General features: G+C 35.0%; 1 protein-coding gene across 3 annotated transcripts in view; it reads right to left on the reverse strand.

The window, feature by feature from the left end:
* LOC149073973 (USP6 N-terminal-like protein) overlaps window positions 1-20,341 on the reverse strand; it is a 152,108-nt gene that overhangs the window by 88,834 nt on the left and 42,933 nt on the right. For 2 of the 3 annotated variants that reach the window (XM_089246786.1, XM_089246788.1), the window contains exon 2: window positions 7,405-7,529. In XM_089246786.1, coding sequence (XP_089102912.1) covers window positions 7,405-7,408 — 4 coding nt within the window. In that variant the 5' untranslated portion in view covers window positions 7,409-7,529. Of the gene's footprint in view, window positions 1-7,404; window positions 7,530-20,341 lie in introns of those variants that run through there. The other variant, XM_089246787.1, reaches the window with a different exon arrangement.

The raw sequence follows: 20,341 nt of genomic DNA on the forward strand, positions 1-20,341 counted from the left end.
TATTGTAATAAATTAATGTTTGAAAATAAAACATTGTAATATGCAAAAAAGTAAGTTTTCCTTCATGTTATATACCTATCGTGTTCAAAACATTATCAAAATGCATTCATTTAGGTTTTTGACAGTTTAAACCAGTTTTTGATGTCAAAAACCCAACCCTGGTTACTAACATTCATCATTTAAAATTACGGTGCACATTTTGTGTATAGGTGAAACAACAGTTCACATAACAAAGCAGTTGGATATATAGGCCTGTTCTAGGTTTTGTGACTCTGATGCTACCCAATAGCATTCAATTGTCTTCTGTATTTTTAAGATACATAAAAGCATAAACAATGTTTATAAATCTCTGCAAAGAGCTAAAAATGAAAGTGCTGAATTTGTAAAAAAATGATGACGCTATCACACTGAACAATAAACTAACTAAATCCCTTTAAAAAAGGATGGACAACACAGTAAAACGATCTGGTTCACCTTGACTTATTGACATTAGACCTTGTAATTTACAAATTCTGCATCGAGGAAAAGAGTTGACAGACTGGACTTTGGAAGAATTCTCAAATGTAATATATTGTGAGGGAAGAGAGAAAAATAGAATTATCTGTGACTAGAACACTGTTTTAGCCCAAAATAATTTTTGTTATCAAATCATTTCTGTCATTTTGCTTTGGCTCAATCTTATGATACTGAAATACTGCTATTAAAAAAAGTTTTCAATAAAAAAAATTTTTCTCTCATAAGGCTATGATTATGTTGTCTTTGGGGGGGGGGGGTACCCTGCTCCTACTTTTTCTAATTTTTTGTGTGGCAGCCCAGCATATTGATATATCGTGATGTAAGGTTGATGATGTATCACAATATAAAATTTTCAATATCGCTCAGTCCTACCACCCACACTACATAACCACAACCTAAATGAAATTCCCCAGAAAAAGTTGGGTTTTTCGAAATGTCATTTTATTTTTCAAAGCAAACGTAACGCCTGAGCACATTGGCTCAAATCAGCCTGTAAACACTAAACTCTGCAGATCAATTAAAAAAAATGGTACTTGATTCTCAGAGTGATAAAAAAACCTTTCCAGATGCATATTGGTATGACTATGCTAAGGGAGTCAGAGTTATGGTTTTGCATCTACGGGCTGTACAAGTTTTTCCTCCCTCCTCTTCATGGCAACACCAAGAAATTGATTTAGATGAATGAAACTCGGGTAATGCATCTGTCTACGTAATTTATTGACTTCATTTGTTTTGCAGAGCTCCATGCCTGTTGTACTTGGCCAAATCGTCAACGATCACTGCTCGTTATGGATGATGCTGGAGCCACCATCCAATAACATCACACAGTTGTTTGATGGGAGAGTATTTTAGATTTGGTGATCTATAGCAACACATTGATACTCTGTAGAGCAATTACATGGTTAGGTTACAGCTGTGGTGAGAGAACAAGCATTATTCTACTGGAATATACCTTCCTTGGATGCTGCTCAAGAATGGAAAAGCACAACCAGTACAATCACCCTACTAATGTAAACACAGGATGTCAAGACCCTTGAGATAATGATGTGAGTCGTTCTGCTGTCATCAGAAATACTTCCCCAGATCGTTTTTGGAGTAGGGATGATACATCCAATTTCCTTGCAAGTGGTCACCTGACTTTCTCCTAACCGATGTATATACTAAGATGGAACTAGCTCTCATCTGAGAACAAAACAGATGTCAATTCTGCTCTCCAATAAATTCTAGCTAGAAACCACTGAAGTCACATACTGCTGTGATTTGGAGTCAGTGCCAAACATGCCACGGGGTGCCTGGCACAGATTTAATTTTCAGATAACTGATTCGATATAGTTCATTGTTGCCCACCAATGTTATTAGAAGCTCAAATTTCTGCCATAGATGTGTTTAGGCCATCCTACAAATATGGCGATTTTCTCCCACACTAGTAGCCCCAGTCTGCCAAGACTCTGGTCTCCTTATAGCAGTACCTTCCCCGGACCACTGCTGCTAAAAACCACAGACTGTAAAGTCATCTTACAAAACCCTTTCTCTGATTTCATAATAAAATGAACCTTCTAGTAGGCCTATTCTATGGCTTCAATTAAACTTAGTCACATGTTAATATTGACTTCTCCTTGAAGTTGTTCCTCACTCTCATCTGATGTAAAAAACTTAATCCAAGAGAAAAAGAATGCTCATGAAGTTCCTCTGTATATTTGAAGCAAACATGATTTGCATGTATGTGCTGCTACTTGCACCATGCTTGTTCTGCAACTTTGTAAATTATAGGCATAATGGATGGCATCTTTCAAATATACAAACATATCTCCTGATTTTAATTCATACAGAACAATTCCTTCTTGGTGTTTGGATTTCATTTTTTGTCAGTGTATGTACTGACATCATCATCGTGCCCCCAAACCCTTAAGTCTATCTCCACTTATGTTCCATTTGTTCCAATCTAATTTTGATGACCATTCATTCCCCAACTTTGCGACCCATCTCTGGCATCAGAGAACATTTACTGTTTATAGTTGCAGCCCAATCCGTTGGATTTTGATGCAGTATTTGTTCATCACTGGCCCCTGGCATCCACTGTGGAAACTACAACTAAAGGTGATTGTGATATCCATGATACCTAGCGAAACCGCAACTGTTTATTTACAGGGAAAAATCCAAAGCTAACTCATCCAAATCTTAGATCAAATTTATAAATGTCAATTAGTTAAAAATTTATTATTTTATTTAAAATTTATTATTTTATTTAAAATTTATTATTTTATTTAAAATTTATTAAAATTTATTTAAAATTTATTAAAATTTATTTATTATTAAAATTTATTTATTATTAAAATTTATTAATTAAAATTTATTAAAAATTTATTATTTTTAGACGTCAATTTATATCTTATTACAGCTTGATTGATGAGATTGGTATATTTTAGATTGGATAAACTCACTTCCAGATTCTATCACATACAAGACAAAAATTGTTCTTCGATTATTTATATAAGGACTATTACGATTACGGACTGATTATCTGTGGATGATGCTATACGATCACAATTTTTACTCCAGATTCTTTATTTTATATATGTATATCATTGTTATTTTCGCATAAATTAATAAATTTCCGGATACACCCATCCCCCGGGAAAGTTTCGATATCTCTCTGAGATGGGAAGCAGGGTGTGTCTGGTCCTTCAATGTTCACAATGTCTTTGAGGAGATATTTTGGAGAGAGCTACACTTTTTTAAGAAGGTTAGCCACCTTTAATGGTTAGCCTGGTCTTTAATGGTCACAAATCAACATTGTCAAATTTTTTTATTATGACTGGTGATTGCATGTGAAAACTAGTCAACCCCTTTTAGGCGGGGCCTAATAGTCCAGGGATGAATATGATGCATGAAGAAAACTGGGGAGCTGAAGATTTAAAAATGAAATCTGGAGAAACACTCTAATTGTTATTGCAAAAAAAAACGCAAGAATAATAATTTTTAAAATGAAATCAAAGGGATGTGTAAAAATTTGATCAGCACAGTTATGAAAATATTATAGTGGCAAGCATATGTTAAAATGTTAATATAAAGCTATGGAAATGGCAAGATACAAATATTTTTTTTCTTTGCTCAGTCTGAATTTCTGTATGCCAGAGATAAAGGCACCATGCCACAAAAGGGAATTTCACAGGAGAATCATTTAAAGATTTTTTTCAGTACAGTACGTCTTTCTATGGACCTTGTTTGTTTTAATCTGTTATTTATTGAAAAAGGATTTAGTATTCTTATAATGTAGTGTGACAAAAGCACTGCTTATTCATAACATTATTTCAATATTGATGAAAATGACTCTTTTACCTCTGGCATACAGATTTAGAATATTCAAAGTAAGAAAAATAAAAAAAGGTGAAATGTCATTTGTTAATTAAGAAAATTAGAGAAAATTCTCTCCAAAAGAAATTTTAAATTACTAACCTTGAAAAAACATTTTAAATTAATAGAAGTTGATTGAGGTATTCAACTACGTTTAAAACCTCATTTGGAAAAAAAAATTTTTTTATGAAAGCCCCATTTTTTGTGACTCTAAACCAGGCCTTGTTTTGTTTATGTGATGCTTAGAACCTCACTTACACCCACTTCAGAGTTGCATTTTACATCAAGTAAATTACATGAACATTTTAAAGGCGTTTTATGAAGACTTATTTCTGATATTATACTTGAGTTTGAAACATGATTTTTAAAAATCTATTGACTGTATCATTGCAAAATTTTAATATTATATTTTGCCATTTATTGTTAGGGTTATAAACAAAAATCTAACGTGTATTAAATGTATTTGGCTAATTGTGTGTGTGTGTGTGCAGTGCTTTATATACACGATATGTTGAGTGACATTTCAAAAAATTTCCATGTACACCAGTTGAGTGAAATGACACTTTTGCCAAAATTTGGGATTTGAGTCGAAGTGAAAACAGTGTAGTTGAAGTTATGTGTTGCATAAATGAAATATTTTAACATTAAAAAGTTTCGAGAATAATTGAGGCCAAACTTAAATGTCGTATAAATGAGCAAGTATTATAAATTAGAGTCGTATAAACGGGGTTCCACAGTAAATAAGTGATTTCCCAAATTCTTGATGGCTCCAAAATGTCAGGAATTTGGAAACCCTAATTATGAGCTGCATATGCTAAAATACTAAAAATACCCAGATGAGTGGTTAAATACACTTATTCTAAAAATTGATTGAATCAGCTGTCATGAAACTTGTCTGTTCTCTGCATCTCATGTTCCTTTCTGTTTTCACCATTTGATCATTACAAAAGCTTTCAAATCAGAAGTTCTTACAAAATTTGATGAATCAACAGGAGCAGAACTACAGAGTAGTATTATATTCCTTGCTCATTTGTGCAAGATGGAAATAAGCACCGTCAAACAGGGTGAAAATTGTCCAATGCATGTATCTGAATTGTCAGATTCAGTGGAAATTCAAATTTGGTACTAAATTATTCTCAGAAAATTTTTTTTCACCAATTTTTAATTTCTTATAATTGCGTAAATGTTAGTTATTGTGACCAGATATACTGGAAACTGGGGCAGTCCCAGTTTTGGGTTAATAAATGTACCCATAAAATGTTTTTGATTAACTACACTAACACCTCTACTTGTCCTCGTTTTTTCTTTGTATAATACAAGATTCAATTAAATCAAATTATTCTTAAATACATAACTGTTTTATTCTGAAATTTCAAACTATCCACATTTTTTTGTTTTAAATTAAGATGCTTCAACATGGCCACAAGTTCAGAAGGCAAGGTATGAAAAAAAATCAAGATTTAAAAAAATAAATAAAAATTGGATTAATTTTATTTAAAAATCTCTCCGATTTTTTTACATTTAAATTAACTGATTGCTTACTAAGCAAAATTAATCTTATTAACCATTAAGAATGCATATTTTTTTTATCTAATTTCTTGAATTTGATTTAGAATTGATGTATAAATTAAGAAAAATTAACAGCCACACCAAATGTATGAACATTAAGGACTTGTGTTTATGCAGCAAGAAAGTTTGTTGAGTCTGAATTAACTTCAGAAATAAACTATTTTCTGGTAATGAAAAGTGTTATTTATGAGGACTACCTTCTCTGGTGAAATAAACTCCTGGTAACGACTCGGTATCACATATTGTGTAGGGTTCCCCTTGATTCACTTGCACAACTGAGAAGGTTCACATCAAGCATGAATTGATTGAAAATCATTATATTGACTATATTGTTTCATACACAATAAGCTGATGCATTTATTATGATTCATTTTTGACTTGCATGATGTTGCTCAATAATTATTGTAAAAATTGTAATTTTCATATTTTATTCTTTTACTGATTTAATGAGTTTTGGTAAAAACGAGAAGCTTTAGACTTTTTACTTTTTGTACCAACATATACAGTGATACATCATCTATTAATATTTTCAATAAACAATTACAGCATAGAATTCAGCTTTGTACAAAAAATAATTTCCTCACTTTTCCAATAGGGGAAACATTCCAATGCATCAAAAATACTTGTAGTTAAATCAAAGTTAAGCTCCCTATATTTTTTGAATTTTTTTTCCATACACAAGAAAATCTAAAATTAGATCAGCTATGTCTCAGAGGGATTAGGTTATTAGGTTCAAGTCTATATTTACGAGAGAGATCTTCTATATTTATTTTAATCAAAAACTTTGACTTTACTACATTTCAATAACATTTCTACCAGACTAGGAATAGACAATTTAAAAAAGTGATTTCATTTCAAATCAATAATTTAAAAAAAAAATCAAGTAGAGGCATACTCCAGCTCAATGAGATTGTGTCCTTGGGAAAGACCATGGGACTGGAAATGAATGAAGATGACAACAGTCTCCCTCTCTCTCGTCACACATTTAGAGTAAACTAATGAGCAGAAATTAATTGTATTGCATGTTTACTTTGACATTGTTGTATTATTTATTATATTATTATTAATTAAACGTCATTTTTATCAATCATTTTCCCATATGAATAATTGTGGAACAAATCATCTGAATTTCCATTATTTCCTATGAAAAAAGTTGTTTCGATATAAGAAATATTTGGATCATGACCAGGATCATGGAACAAATACTGGTTCTAAAACAAAGTTTTCACTGTATCTCATAGCTGTCAACTTTAGAGAATGAGAATTTGGGAGGTTTTCGTGCAGATTCAAATTTCGTACAAAAATAAATGTAAAAGGGATCTTTTAAAACATTTTAAGGATTTTTCATTAGTAAAAAGGAAATTTTAGGGATATTTTCCCATTGCAAAAACCGTGACACCGTGCAAGCCATCACCAATCATGGCCAACTAGTAGGTTGAAGTCCTTGGGTTAATAACTCTCAAAAATCAAATCTTGCAAACCAAAAAATTTCTGTCGGGCTCGAAATGGGGCATACAGATAAAGCAGATACACACATGCGATCATGCCAATTTTGGATTTTGAAGGGCCAGATTAACGCTTGCTGATTGGCACAAATTTTGTATTTTCTCCCCAAAATTGAAATATTTTTTTTTTTGTGATTTGATGAAATGGCAACAATTTACACAATGCTTATGAAGCAGCAGTTTTTTTTGGTTAAACTCTTGGGGAATAATTTTTCCCTAAATGTAGAGAATTTTTACAATCATGGGCGAAATTCGGGAAATAAAGCAGAAATTCGGGAACCTCCTGGAAAATCCAGGAGACTTGGCAGCTATGGTATCTGATGTTCCTCCAAATTTCGCAGCATGTTAACTAATGGGGAGAACATGATATAAAGATACTAATTCAACAATAAAATGGACTAAAAGAGTTTCAAAAACTCAATTCCAAACCATTTATGAATACAAATATGTACCAACTTACTCATTCTGCATGCTCAGTTGTACTCAGGTGTCTTGAACATTTTACAGTTCACAAACTTTTCATTGAATACTCTCTAAAGCACTTAGTTCTACCGACTATTAGTTCATATCTCTTCAAAGTTGACCCTAAATTAAAAAAATAAAAAAAAATTGAAAAGAACCAAAATAGATGGACCAACTTAATATAAAATTTATGCATTATAAAAGTACAATTTTGTTGAAGAGCAAAAAATTTGTTCACTCATTATAATCAGCACATAATGAAAAACAATGAAATCTTGATCTACATAATTATGACAAACCTGAATCAGTTAATCATAATAGTAAAAAGTATTAGTAAAAAAATAGTAAAAGTTATCAAATATAGTAAAACCCCTCTTAACGGACACCCCTCAGATGCGGTCAACCATCTTTTACCGCCAAATAATAATTTCTCCTTGTATAATAAAAGTATGCATTTCAAACCCCTGATTCATGGTCACCCCTCTTTTATGGTTGAATTTTTGTCCCGCCAGTGTCCGCAAAAGAGAGGTATTACTGTATGTTCCAATTAAAAAGTTAAGCATCAACTAAGATAACAGATGTAGACAATTTGTCTATTTTTTGCTTTGCAGCTGTATCCTGAAGTTTTTTTTTTAGAGAACCATGCAACTCGCTACTTTTTAGACCAGGCCATTCTATAGAATGTTATATTTTATACTTTTCCGGTGACATATACAGTTGGACCAGCTTATAACAAAGTCAGAAAATACAGCAAAAATATTACTTACACGCAAATTTTTTTACATTCGTACTGTCTAGATAAACAACATGAAATTCAAAGGAAATGAAAAAACTTTGTTATATGTGAAAATATTCATAATCCACCCATTTTCATTATAAGCAAGTTTGACTGTACTTGGAAATAAAAGAATTTTCACACGTTTTGAAAACAAAACTTCATCATTTCTTATCTATACTAACGTAGCCTTTCCCCCACCTCCATCCCCTTGGTGGCATGAACCATGCCGCTTCTTTAAGTAAAAAACTGGAATTTAAAATCATCTATAGCAGTTGTAGCAGTTCTCACAGGTGTGACATGAGATTATTCATGGGTGTTGCCAGAAGGGATAAAATTACAGTGAAACCTCGATACGATAGTCTGCGGACCAAGAATAAATATTGTTGTATAGAGATTATCATTATATTGAGAGGCAGCAGTTTAACATTTGAGGATAGACATTTCCAAACAAGACTTGAAAAAATATTGTTCTAGAGGGATTTATTGTTACATTGAGTATCGTTGTAGCGAAGTTTCATAATATATTTAATTTATAACTGAGTTGCAATAGGATTTTCATTACCTAGAAAATACTGGTAGTGCTCATTACTGGTAGAAAATGCTCTATTAGGAAAAAAACATTTATGCCATAAAATAATCAAAAATATGTCCTAAAAAAAACTAAAAACATCCCTACAAAGTGAAAAAAAAACTAAAATTTTCCTTTTCTATTTCCATTCAGGGCCTCAATTAGGGGGGAGCAGGTGGGTGGGTCTCATGCCCCAGGCATTAGACCCGAGGGGACACAAATTTCACTCTGAAAACTATCCTTCAACATTACAAGGGGGTTTCAAAATGTGCACTTGCCCTGGGTGACGAAGCATCTAGTTGTGGCCGTTTCCATTAACATTAATTTTACAAAATGATGCGAGAATTAGGTGTCTTGAACAAAACTAATACTTTTTGAAAAATTAGTTGGTGATTGGACCGAAATTCTTCAATTTAATAACTACCACATGGAGGCTATATTACAGAATCAAGTAGTACCACAGAATCAAACAATAAATACACAGGTGGACTCAACAAAGGAGATCTGGAGACTAACTTCTGAGTCCCTACCTCACCGGCTATGGCCTCTTAGGTGGATACAGATAGGGGTGATTGCACTTCCCACCTTACTTAGAAAATTGTCCCAGAGCAGAATGATTTAAATTGTTCTGCAATGAGCCCTCAGCCTGACTGGAAATGTTCTGCTGTAAATATATGCACAATAGCATTTTCTGCACTTTTTCTTAAAAATTCTTCTAAATTGTTCTGCAGTAGTACTAATCGTTCAGCAACGTACCTCATAGATTTTGGCATATTCTGTTTGGGGAAAATTGTATTATTGGCATGAAAATCGGATGGCAGAGGTGGACAATAACGGTTCACGGAATCTTTGCTGCACATTTCGCCCCTAGCACATTTCATCCCTGTTACATTTGTCCCCCGGAAATTTCGCCCCTGACATTTTGCCTGCCCTGACCATATGAGCAACCTGGTGAGTGACCCTATCAGTGATCAAGTGAGTTGAACATTTACCCCCTGACATTTTGCCTGTCCTGACCGTATGAGTGAACAGATGATTGATGGTAAGAATGACCAAGTAAGTGACCATATGAGTGATCAAGTGAGTTGAACATTTACCGATTGGCATTTCGGTAAATGTTCAACTCACGGTTCAACATACGGTCAGGGCAGGTAGTGCTATACTCTCTCTATGATCCCCTTTTCCCCATTCAAAGAACCTGTATTCGCTTAGTCTGTCATGTCAAGAAACAAGGTAGAATATGAAAATATTGAGGCTGTGTTATCTATGAGAATTGTCCAGAATCAATTTACAGTCACGCTAATATTGAGGGGTTACGGGACAGTGGAAGGGGGACTTTGAGGAACCCCCAGATAACCTTGACTACACGATCAGCAACAGGTCTACTCCAGAACATTTTTGTCACTAGGGTGAATGAACGCACTGATGTTCTAACTACTGAATGAATAAACGAATGCCAAAACTCTTTGCCACTGAACTTATCCTATTGCAGAAATCTCTTCCAGCCCAGCTTTGTGGCAGAGTCCAGAACACTTTATTTTGAGTCAAAAAAGAAAAAAATAACCATACAAAATTTTTACAACATATTTTCTCTGGACAATTGAGTGTACTGTCACAATTAACAAATTTTATGGTGATAACAGACGAGATGGGATTGGGAGTTGGAAAAAAAGTTCTGGAGTTTTGTTAAGAAGGATGAATGCATGGCCCCCACATCCTGGAGCAGGGCCCCTAGATTGGGATCTTCTGCGGGGGCCCCAGACTAGATTTTTACGGACCCCTTTATGAGGAATTTATAGAGTGAAAAAACAAAAAATGATGAGAATCATGCCGGGCCCCCGAGCTATAGCCCTGCCAGCCGCACCCTTGCGGGGAACCATGGATGAATGTACATATTAGAATGAAGGTATATTTTTAGATATTTTTAGAAGCAATTGGAGGGGGACCCTGCCATCTCATCTGTTATCTTACATTTGCCATATTATATACATAGGATACAACAAACAAACAAAATGAAAATCTAACTGTATAATATGAAATATCCATCGGAGCAAGTCATTTCGCTTATCAAACTCATTTGCTCACCAACAAGGTGTTAACTTGTGGGCTAAAAGCCAGAATCAGTTTTATTGGGTTCAGTTCACTCACTCTGGTGGATCTGATGAAAATATATACGAAACAAAAATATAGTGTGGGGGATATATACAATTATAGATCACCCGTGTCATCTCGCTTAGCACTTTATTCGGTGAGCAACATGAGTACACACGTGTGTTGTGGACATGAAATGCATGAAGAACTTAAATAGAGGGAGGAAAAAGAGGACGAGTCATCTCACTCTAAACCTGTTTTAGTGAGCAATGTGGGATTAGTTTAAATGGGGGATTGTCTGGAGAGATGTTTAACTAAGGATTAGCTTCGGTCTTGTTGTTTTGGTTGGCTTGCTCTGGCTGATTATATTTATGAAAAAATGAATATACATAAAATGAAAATTATGTGTAATGGTTATTATGAAACCATTCATGTCCTCTCGCCTAGCACCCCCACTAGGAAAGCTGAATGGAGGACACTTGTGAAGTTATCACATTTACATCGCTGTTATGGGAATGTCATAAAAATTCTTGTTCATGTAATAGTGATGTGTTAGTAGTGGCAGTCATTTGGATATGATTTTTGTTGTTTCCTTTATTTTTGCAATATAAAACATTATTTTATAAATATCTGGAGGACAGATTTTTTGTTTTTTGTTAGTGTGTATATATTTGACAAAGCTTGTAATTCTTGCTGTGTTTTTGTTTTTGATGATTTGAGTGAACCATTGTTTTTGGAATATTTGTACACATGTAGATGCTTTGTAAATTTACACTCTGTAGCATAGTAAACTTTAAGACCAGACATGACACAGGCTCTGTCCCTTAGGGGATATAAGCCAGTTTAGCATAGTGAACTAGAGTACCCACCATACCACAGGCACATTTGTTTGTTCTGCTGCATTTCCATCCCTGAAGTAGGGAACGGCTGTGTCCTGTTATGAAGATAATCACCTCTCTATTCCAGTTGAATGAGTTGTATATGACTTGAAGGACAATTTCATGCACTTTCCTAGCTGTTGTGTTCCTTGGTTCCAAAGTTGCTGTCATTTCTGGAGGGTTGCTTGTTTAAGTTGTCACTTCAGGAGCATTAATGGGAAAGGGTTATCAAGTTTATTGTCACAGTTGATGGCAGCCTTGGCTAGAGAGTCTGCTCTTTCAATTCCATGGTTACCTAAATAGGCCTTGGTCCAACCTAGGAAAATTTTTGAGTTATCTAATAAACGCTGGCTCAATACATGTACTATTGCATTTCTATTTGTTGGATTTAGAAGTGCTTGAAGGGAAGAGCGGCTATCAGTTATTATTAAAACTTGTTTTCTTGTTCCCACTGCATATTGTGTAGCTGCTTCTATCAATAACAATTCTGATTGAAAGTTACTATTGTTTTTATCTAGTGCCGCTTGCCACATTTGCTTTTCTGTATTGTTTGTGTATACACAATAGGCTGTCTGAGGCCTTCATCGATTTTGGAGCATCTGTGTATATGTGGGTGTTTGCTAGTTTTTTATATCATGGCCATCAATCAAAATTTGATTAGGGATAGTTGAACAGGAAAGGTGGTGGTGCCAGCCATGCTCCCATGCTTCAAAGTCTAGAGTTTTGGTTGAACGTTTTCCCGAAACCTAACTGCGTTTGTATAGATTGCCTCTATTTGGAGCTTTAGGTGTAGTGGGCAGTTGCCTGTGATCACCTGGAGTCATAGTGTGGCTGTTGTGTCATAGGCCTCAGTTATAGTTAAAAGAAATTTCCTCTGTGCGCTATCTAGACCTGTTGTGTTTCTTTGATTGGATGCTTATACCATGCTGAGGTGACATGGGCTAAGACTCTCTCGACTACCATCTTGTAGATGGTGTTCCAAATGTTTTGCAAGATGCCCCAGGATTTGCCTGCCATTTTAGTTAGTTTAAAATGGAAGCAGTCGCTTTTAATTTTCGTTCATTGATGTGTGATTCCCAGCCAAGGTCTTTTCAGATGGTTACGCTTAAATATTTGAGATTTACACATTTAATATTTTTACCATTAATTTTTATCCTAGAGGGATATTTATTTTTGTGAAATAGAGAAAAATTGTGTTTTTTTTTTTCTGTTGAAATTTTGAGGTTATGTTTGTTAAGCCAGTTTGAAAAATTGTTAAGGATTTCAATTACCTTTGTCGCTAGCTGTGATACATTAACTGACCCTATCACAAAGGCAAAGTCATCAGCAAAGGCTTGGATATGGGCATCTTCTGGGAGGAGGATTTTTAGGGATTGATTTGCCACAAGATTCCACAAAGCCGGCCCACTACACAAACCCTGTGAACAGCCAATATTGTTTTCTAACCGCCGGGCCTTCTGAGTTGTGATTAAGACATGTCTATTTAATAAGAGGACCGAAAACATTTGATGTTGTTAAGAAAAGCAGCTTTGGACTGCTTTTGACTAATTGAAGAATAGGTCAGGTTGTGAAAAGCTCCTTTAATATCAATACTTATAAAAGCAATGTCCAGTTCTTTGCTCTTGAATTCATTAATTTGAGAGAGTATTAGGTTGAGGACATCATCTATAGCAGCAGTTCTCAACTTTTCTTGACCCACGGAGCCCTTTCCGGTATTTAATTTCTATGGTGGAGACCCGTAGGCCTATTTTTTATTTATTCATTAAAGTTACTGACTTATTTTTATTATTCAAAAATATTTTTTCAAATTTACTGGATTTTTTTTTTTTTTTCTCGAATGGCCACAGAGTCCCTGGGAGTTCACACAGAGCCCTTAGGGATCCGTGGAGCACCGGTTGAGAACCGCTGATATATAGAATTGCCTGACCTAAAGCCGAATTGAAGGTTAGAGTTATAGTTTTGGAATTCCAAGTTGAGTCTTTGAGTTAAAAGTTTTTCTAGACATTTACCTCTTACTGACAAAAGGGCTAATCAGGGTTCATACTCATTTTTGTAAAAAAATTTCCCTGAATTTTCCAGGTCTTCCAGTCAAATTTTCAAAAAATTCCAGGTGTTTTTTAAATCAAAAAATTGATATAAATTAATAAAAATTTACAAAAAAATTAATTATATTATAAAATTATTTATATTAATTATAAAATTAATAATGCTAATTAATTACAATACCATAATGACATCATAATCATAGATTATTTTTTTACACCCATTTATGCTTTTCAAATGCGCCTGATGGAGAAGAAAAATGGAACACAATTAAGAAATGAAAGATTTTCCTTTTCTGCAATTTCAATGCAATTTAAGCCTTTACAGTTGTTACCTTTGTGACATAATTAGTCAACGATGTAGTTGACTTCACTGCATCAAAATTCTTTACAGTTAGTTGGCTTGCACTCGCATAAGCGCTAGAACAGAGAAGCTTAGCAATCGGGGGTTGTTCAATGAACTCCTCCGATTTCACATGCCTGGCATGGTTCTGGATAACTTATCAGCTCAAGTTGAGAGTTTTGCCCTAAAGCTGTCACCACGCGTTATACAGGTCATTTTTGACTACTTCAATCCAATCAGCCTACTGACGATTCAGGTTTTTATCCGCCCACACAAGTTTTCTTACAACTCATTGTTTTCAAATAAAAATACCCACATGGAAATCAAAATATACACGTGCGTCATCCACCGTTCCTAACTGAAGTCAACTTACGAAATTATCGCAACTGAGCTTTGTACACATGGCTTTCAACGATGCGTAATTATGATGTTTCTGGAAACACTAGAAAGAGTTACGATAAGGTCACAGCAATACGCTTTTCCACACTGACTTCCGAAATCCTTGTTCCTCTGCAGTATCTACAGTTTTTTGCAATACATTGTGATATTTCACGGAATATCAATATTTACGATAATATCGGAATTCCTTTTTTTTCCTCCAAGGGAAATTTTTTTATCATTAATATTTTTTTTATCAATCTTTTTTTCCCGATCAGATGACAATCGTGATGATATTTTCCAGGTCATTTCTGAATTTTCCAGGTCTGAAATTTCCAGGTTTTAAAACAAAAATGGACCATTTTCCCTGACTTTTTTTAGTAAAAAAATTTTGCCCTGACTTTTCCAGGTTTTCCCGGTTTCCCTGGCTAATGGATGATATGAGTCGATTACATCAGATTTGTTATCTGGTTTTTGAAAGCGTATCACTTGCCCCATCTTAAAGATGTTAGAGAATGTTTTTAGTTCGAGGCATTTGTTGAAAAGCGTGAGGAAAAGAGTTGGGTATTGTTTGTTGTACATGTTTGATTATCAGGCATATGGTTTTATAATCCTATCCACCTTAGCCGGACTGAATGGAGGGTCATTGTAGTTCGATGATATTGTAGTGTTCATGCTCTGTGCAGAGGATGCGTTAGGTGGTGAGGGAAAGAGTTTTTCCAGAATTATATTAGCAATATCTCTTTAGGTTCCTTGCGCATCTTCTCCAAGAAGTTTGAAAAGCTGGGAGGGGATGGTGCTTTTGGATTTAACTGTTTTATAATGTTTACCATAAGGATTAAAGGCTTTGTTACAGAAGTCTCGGAAGGTTTCTCTTTGATTTATGAATTAGTTTATAAAATTTTGCTCTTTCACGTTTAAATATTAAAAACGTCTAGGTTTTTCATCTGGGGAGGCTTTTTTTGGTCTAAGCTGTAGGGATTTGAGGTTTATTTTGCGCTACATTTACTTGGGGGGGGGGGTCCACCAAGAGGTTTTGATATTGATTTTGGATGTTTTCTTTTTGAGAGATTTAAGGCAAGCCTGAAAAATGAAAAAATGAAGTTTTCCAATGCTTCAGTTTGGACGTTAAGATTCTATGAGGTGTGGCAATTATTAATTAAAGTTATTAATTTGGGGATGTCCCTGAGATGCTTATTAAGTTTAGAGAGACCAAATTTAGTTTTGAACCTTGTGAGTAAGATAGTGTTGGCGGATATGTTGAGTTCTATCAGAACGTATTTATGAAGGTTGGCTGAGAAGTCTGTTGTTACATCTCTATTTAGGCATTGCACTATTTTTGTGTTTGTTGAGAGAGTTAGGTCTGGCCAGTCTTTTTTGCCGCCACGAATGTATGATGGTGGGTCAGAGTTTGATGGAGAAAAAGATCATGTCCACCAATGAATTGCTCTATCTCTTTGCCTCTACCATTAAGCCTCGGATAGTTCCATTGTAGATTTTGACCATTTAGATCAGACCCAATCAGTGCTTGTTCCGGTTTGGTTGCATCAAAGATAATTGCAATTTCAGCAAGTGTTTCTTTCAGGTCATCATGGGGAGGAGCATAGGCTGAGATCAGAGTGAGAGCTTGTTATCGAAAGAAATTTTAACAGCAATGGTGTGATTAAGGGTTGCAATTAAAATTGGTTTTATATTTTGGTTAGGACAGATTATCACAGCTTTATTTTTTTTGTGTGCGCCGGACCGACCATGATTTTAGGTATCTTTTTATTGTAGATGTAGGGCTCCTGGATGAGTAATATGTTGATTTGGTATTTGTTTGAGATTATTGGAAGTTTATCCATAACCGCTTTTGTGTGGTCACAATTTAGCTGGATTAGTTTATTGTGAGATTCATTAATTGATTAGGAGGTTGAACAATGAGATATGGAATTTTATTTGAGCTCATTTTGGAGATTTAAGATTTAGTTTTGTATTAACTATTGTGCTGAGAGGGTATTTTTTATTTGAACTATTAAGAGAATTGTTACGTTTTTCTTCTTCCTCAGCCATTCAGTGAAGGCCCTATAGCAATGACATGCAGGGGAAGATGCTTCATGTCATGTTGAGTATTTTGTGTAGTGGTCATCACTGCTTATTAAACAGTTGATACACCTAACATGATCCTGATCCTCCGTACATGTGCGTGTATTGTGCCTACCAGAGCAGGTGGCACAATACAGTGTTTCTGCCTGGCACTGGCCTGCAGGGTTGGGTTTTTACCAAGACATGGAAAAAATGGTAAAAACCTTGTACATCAATGTATACACAAGATTTTTACCTTTTTTACCATACATAATTAGACTAAGTATTGATAATTAATATGCAGAGCAAGTTTTTCTAACTAATGATTAATAATTATTTAAATAATAATCATAAAAAATTCTAATAAAGTTAGGTCTTAATTAAAAAAGAGAAATAAAAGAATTGTAGAAACAGAACTGTTGTAGCATGACCAACGTTTGAATCTTCATCAGCAGCACAATTTAACTTAAGTTGTTGTAAAAACCTATTTTTGTTTCTTTGCCCCCTCTTAATATGTATATATTCTAATAACTTATATATTTTGTACAATTTATATATACTTAAACATACTACAGTGAAAAGCCTATATAATGATACTCAAAGGGACCAGAGAAACATTGTTATAAAGGAGTTATCATTATAAATGGAGTATATTAGCACTATGAATTAGCATCTGAGAGTAATATTGATATAGAGGAAATGATAATATACAATAATCTTATATAACTATCAGCTATACAAGAAAATTGTCATCGACCCAATTCGACTACACCATTGATGCTGTCTCGATCAGTCGTGTTTCCGTAATCAAAGACCTTGGTGTTTTCCTTGACTCCAAGCTTGCATTTACCGATCATATATATGATCTTACCAATAAATGCTTAAAACTGCTAGGATTTGTTGTGAGGAGCAGCAACAATTTCAAATCAATCGCAACAATCGCGACACTTTTCAGGACTTATGTGCTCCCGAAACTAGAGTACTGCACTATTATATGGAGTCCTCACAACAATCTAGACTCACTGATACTAGAAAGAGTATAGAACAGATTTCTACGTTACATGTTTTACAGGCAATTTCACGTCTACATAAATGACGTGAATAAAACAACTGAACTGCAACGTTTTTTCCATTTCCAATCATTGGAATGCCGAAGAAGTTACCTTCGCTTTTTGTATAAAATTGTCAATAATATAATTGATGACTGCTACCGTCTTCAACTTGTTTTTTTTTTCTGTGCCAGTTGGAAATAGGCCTGTTCGGCAAACTTTTCGCCTCCCTAAACCCCGAACAAATATTTTACGACGGTCCCCTATTTTTGAGATGTGCAATATATATAATCAGTGCGATGTGAAACCCAATATGTTCAATTCAACTATAAGAGAATTTCTTAAATGTTATGTGTGAGAATTGAATATTCACGTTATTATGCTTTTCTGTATGTATTTCTATTGTTCCACTCGTTTTTGTTTTTTTTTGTAGTTTGTTGCATTTGCGTTTTTGTATTTTTCTTCTCTTGTCCATCTCTGTAATTGGGCAATACTTGCCTGTTGAGACATGAATAAATAAATAAATAAATTATTTTTAGTATGGGGCCGTTCAAGTAAGCAAATTTTTAGCCATATTTGACCCCCTCCCCTTGTTAGCAAGAGTCAGGAAAAGTCTGACCCCTTCCCCCTTGTCAACAAAATTTTGTCATCACTGCCCCCCACCTCCTAACGCATATTGGTGAAATCAGAAACTTACGTGGGAGGGGGGCATAGGGGGCTCGTGTGTCTCCTCCCCAGAAGAAAAAAATTTTTAATGCAAAACATTTTTTTAAAAAATCAAAATTTCAAAAGAAAATACCTTTATATGTTACTATAATCAATTTCTGTTAATTTCAATGCTATTTGAAGAACTCAAAATTTCTCTTTAAAAAATTCATTGCGACCCACACTTTAAGCCATATATGGTAAACCCTTGACCCCAGACCAAATGTGGCCTTGTAGGTTATCTGATGTGGCTTGCCCCCTTCAAACCTAATTTTGTAAAAATGAACTAAGCGCCACATTTAAAAATTGCTTAAATGACCCGTGGCACAATTCCAGAGCATTTAAGTGGCCGTGGCATATTTTCAGATCACTGAAGTAGACCTCAAAGATCACTTTCACATTCAAAGGTCAACTAAGTAACCCGGGACACAGTTACAGAACACTTAAATGATCCGTGGCACATTTAGAGATCCCTTGAGTGACTTGTGGTACAGTTTTAGAGCACTTAAGTGGCCCCAGTGCGGTTCTACATCACTCAATTTACCCGCAGAACATTCTCCAGATTACTTAAGTGATGTGTGGCATAATTACGGATCACTTGAGTGATGCGTGGCACAGTTCCAGAGCATTTAAGCAGCCCGGAAACATTTCCAGAGCACTTTAAGGATCCATTTAATGATGAAACATTTAAAGATCATTAAAGTGGCTCTGTAGGGGACTTATCAATAGGTAGAATGTTAGTTCAGGTGCCGAATAACTATCAAAAAGTTTTTTTCCGTTTTTGGCACACCGAATAAGATGCCATTAAGAATATTTCATATTTTTATAAAGGGTGGTTGATGACGTAAGCATCATCCAAACCCCCCTCCCCCTTGTCATCAAAAGTTGGTAAATCGGAAACCCACACCCCATCGATGCTGACATAATACTTGAATGGCCCCTATAAAGCAGCGGTTCTCAACCTTTTTTGATTCGCGGAGCCCCAACGGCCTATTTTTTATTTATTCATCAAAGTTTCTGATCTATTTTTGTTATTTAAAAATATTTATAATTATTTTTTCCTTCAAATTTACTTTTTTTTATTTTCCTCGAGCGGCAGCGGAGCCCAAAGGCATGGCCCCACATCCTGAAGCAGGGCCCCTAGGCTGGGATCTTTTACGGGCCCCCTGACCAGACTTTCACGGGGCCCCCTTTATGATGAATTTATAGCGTGAAAAAACAAAAAAATTATTAAAATCCTCCCGGGCCCCAGGGCTAGAGCCTTGTCAGCCCACCCCTTGTGGGGGCCATGCCCAAAGGGCTCTGCGGAGAACCGGTTGAGAACCGCTGGTATAGAGTAAGGCTGACACCAAAAAATTTTTACCCAGAGAGAAAAGTCTAAAGTAATGCTTCTTTTGACTTTTTCAGGTCATAGTGACCCTCTTTCATGTTGCAGGTCTGGAGCTGCAAATTCCAAACATTTTGTGCGGCTCTCATCCTGCAATTTAGTAACTACACAAAGAAAATTTTAGACTCCAATACCAATTGTTTAGTATCCCTGGTGCCTGGGATTTATCCATCCCTGGTATAGAGATATAGAGAGGCTATTTTACCTACTATTTCTAATCCAAAAACTATTATTGGTTTTAATACGGTGTTGCTTCATATTTTTTTACAAACCCATTTTAATTCTCATAAAGGATGTCTTCCGCATTCCAGTTCTTTCACACTTTTTATTACCACTAAGAGCTCATACAATTATTTTTTAAATGATTATCAGAGCTGTTATTCACGAAGGAAGGGGTGCCTAAGCAGTTTGTAATTAAGGGCAGTGAATTTAAGTAATTTGTGCAAAAACATTAATTTGAAACCAGGGGTGGTCTTAGGGCAGCTCGACTGGTGCAGTTGCACTGGGAGTCAAATGAGAAGGGGCGCCAAACGCGTTAAATATATACATTACTAGAAAAATATCGTTGAGATACGTATTTGAAAAAATAACTATAAAATATACATAAAAAATGACTGAGAGGAGAAAAATAATTGGAGGTTTGAGTGTATAT

This window comes from Pholcus phalangioides, unplaced genomic scaffold (genome assembly GCF_987345545.1).
Source record: "Pholcus phalangioides strain wild (caught in Gottingen) unplaced genomic scaffold, Ppha-v1.0 ptg000017l_1, whole genome shotgun sequence".
Classification (NCBI taxonomy): domain Eukaryota; kingdom Metazoa; phylum Arthropoda; class Arachnida; order Araneae; family Pholcidae; genus Pholcus; species Pholcus phalangioides.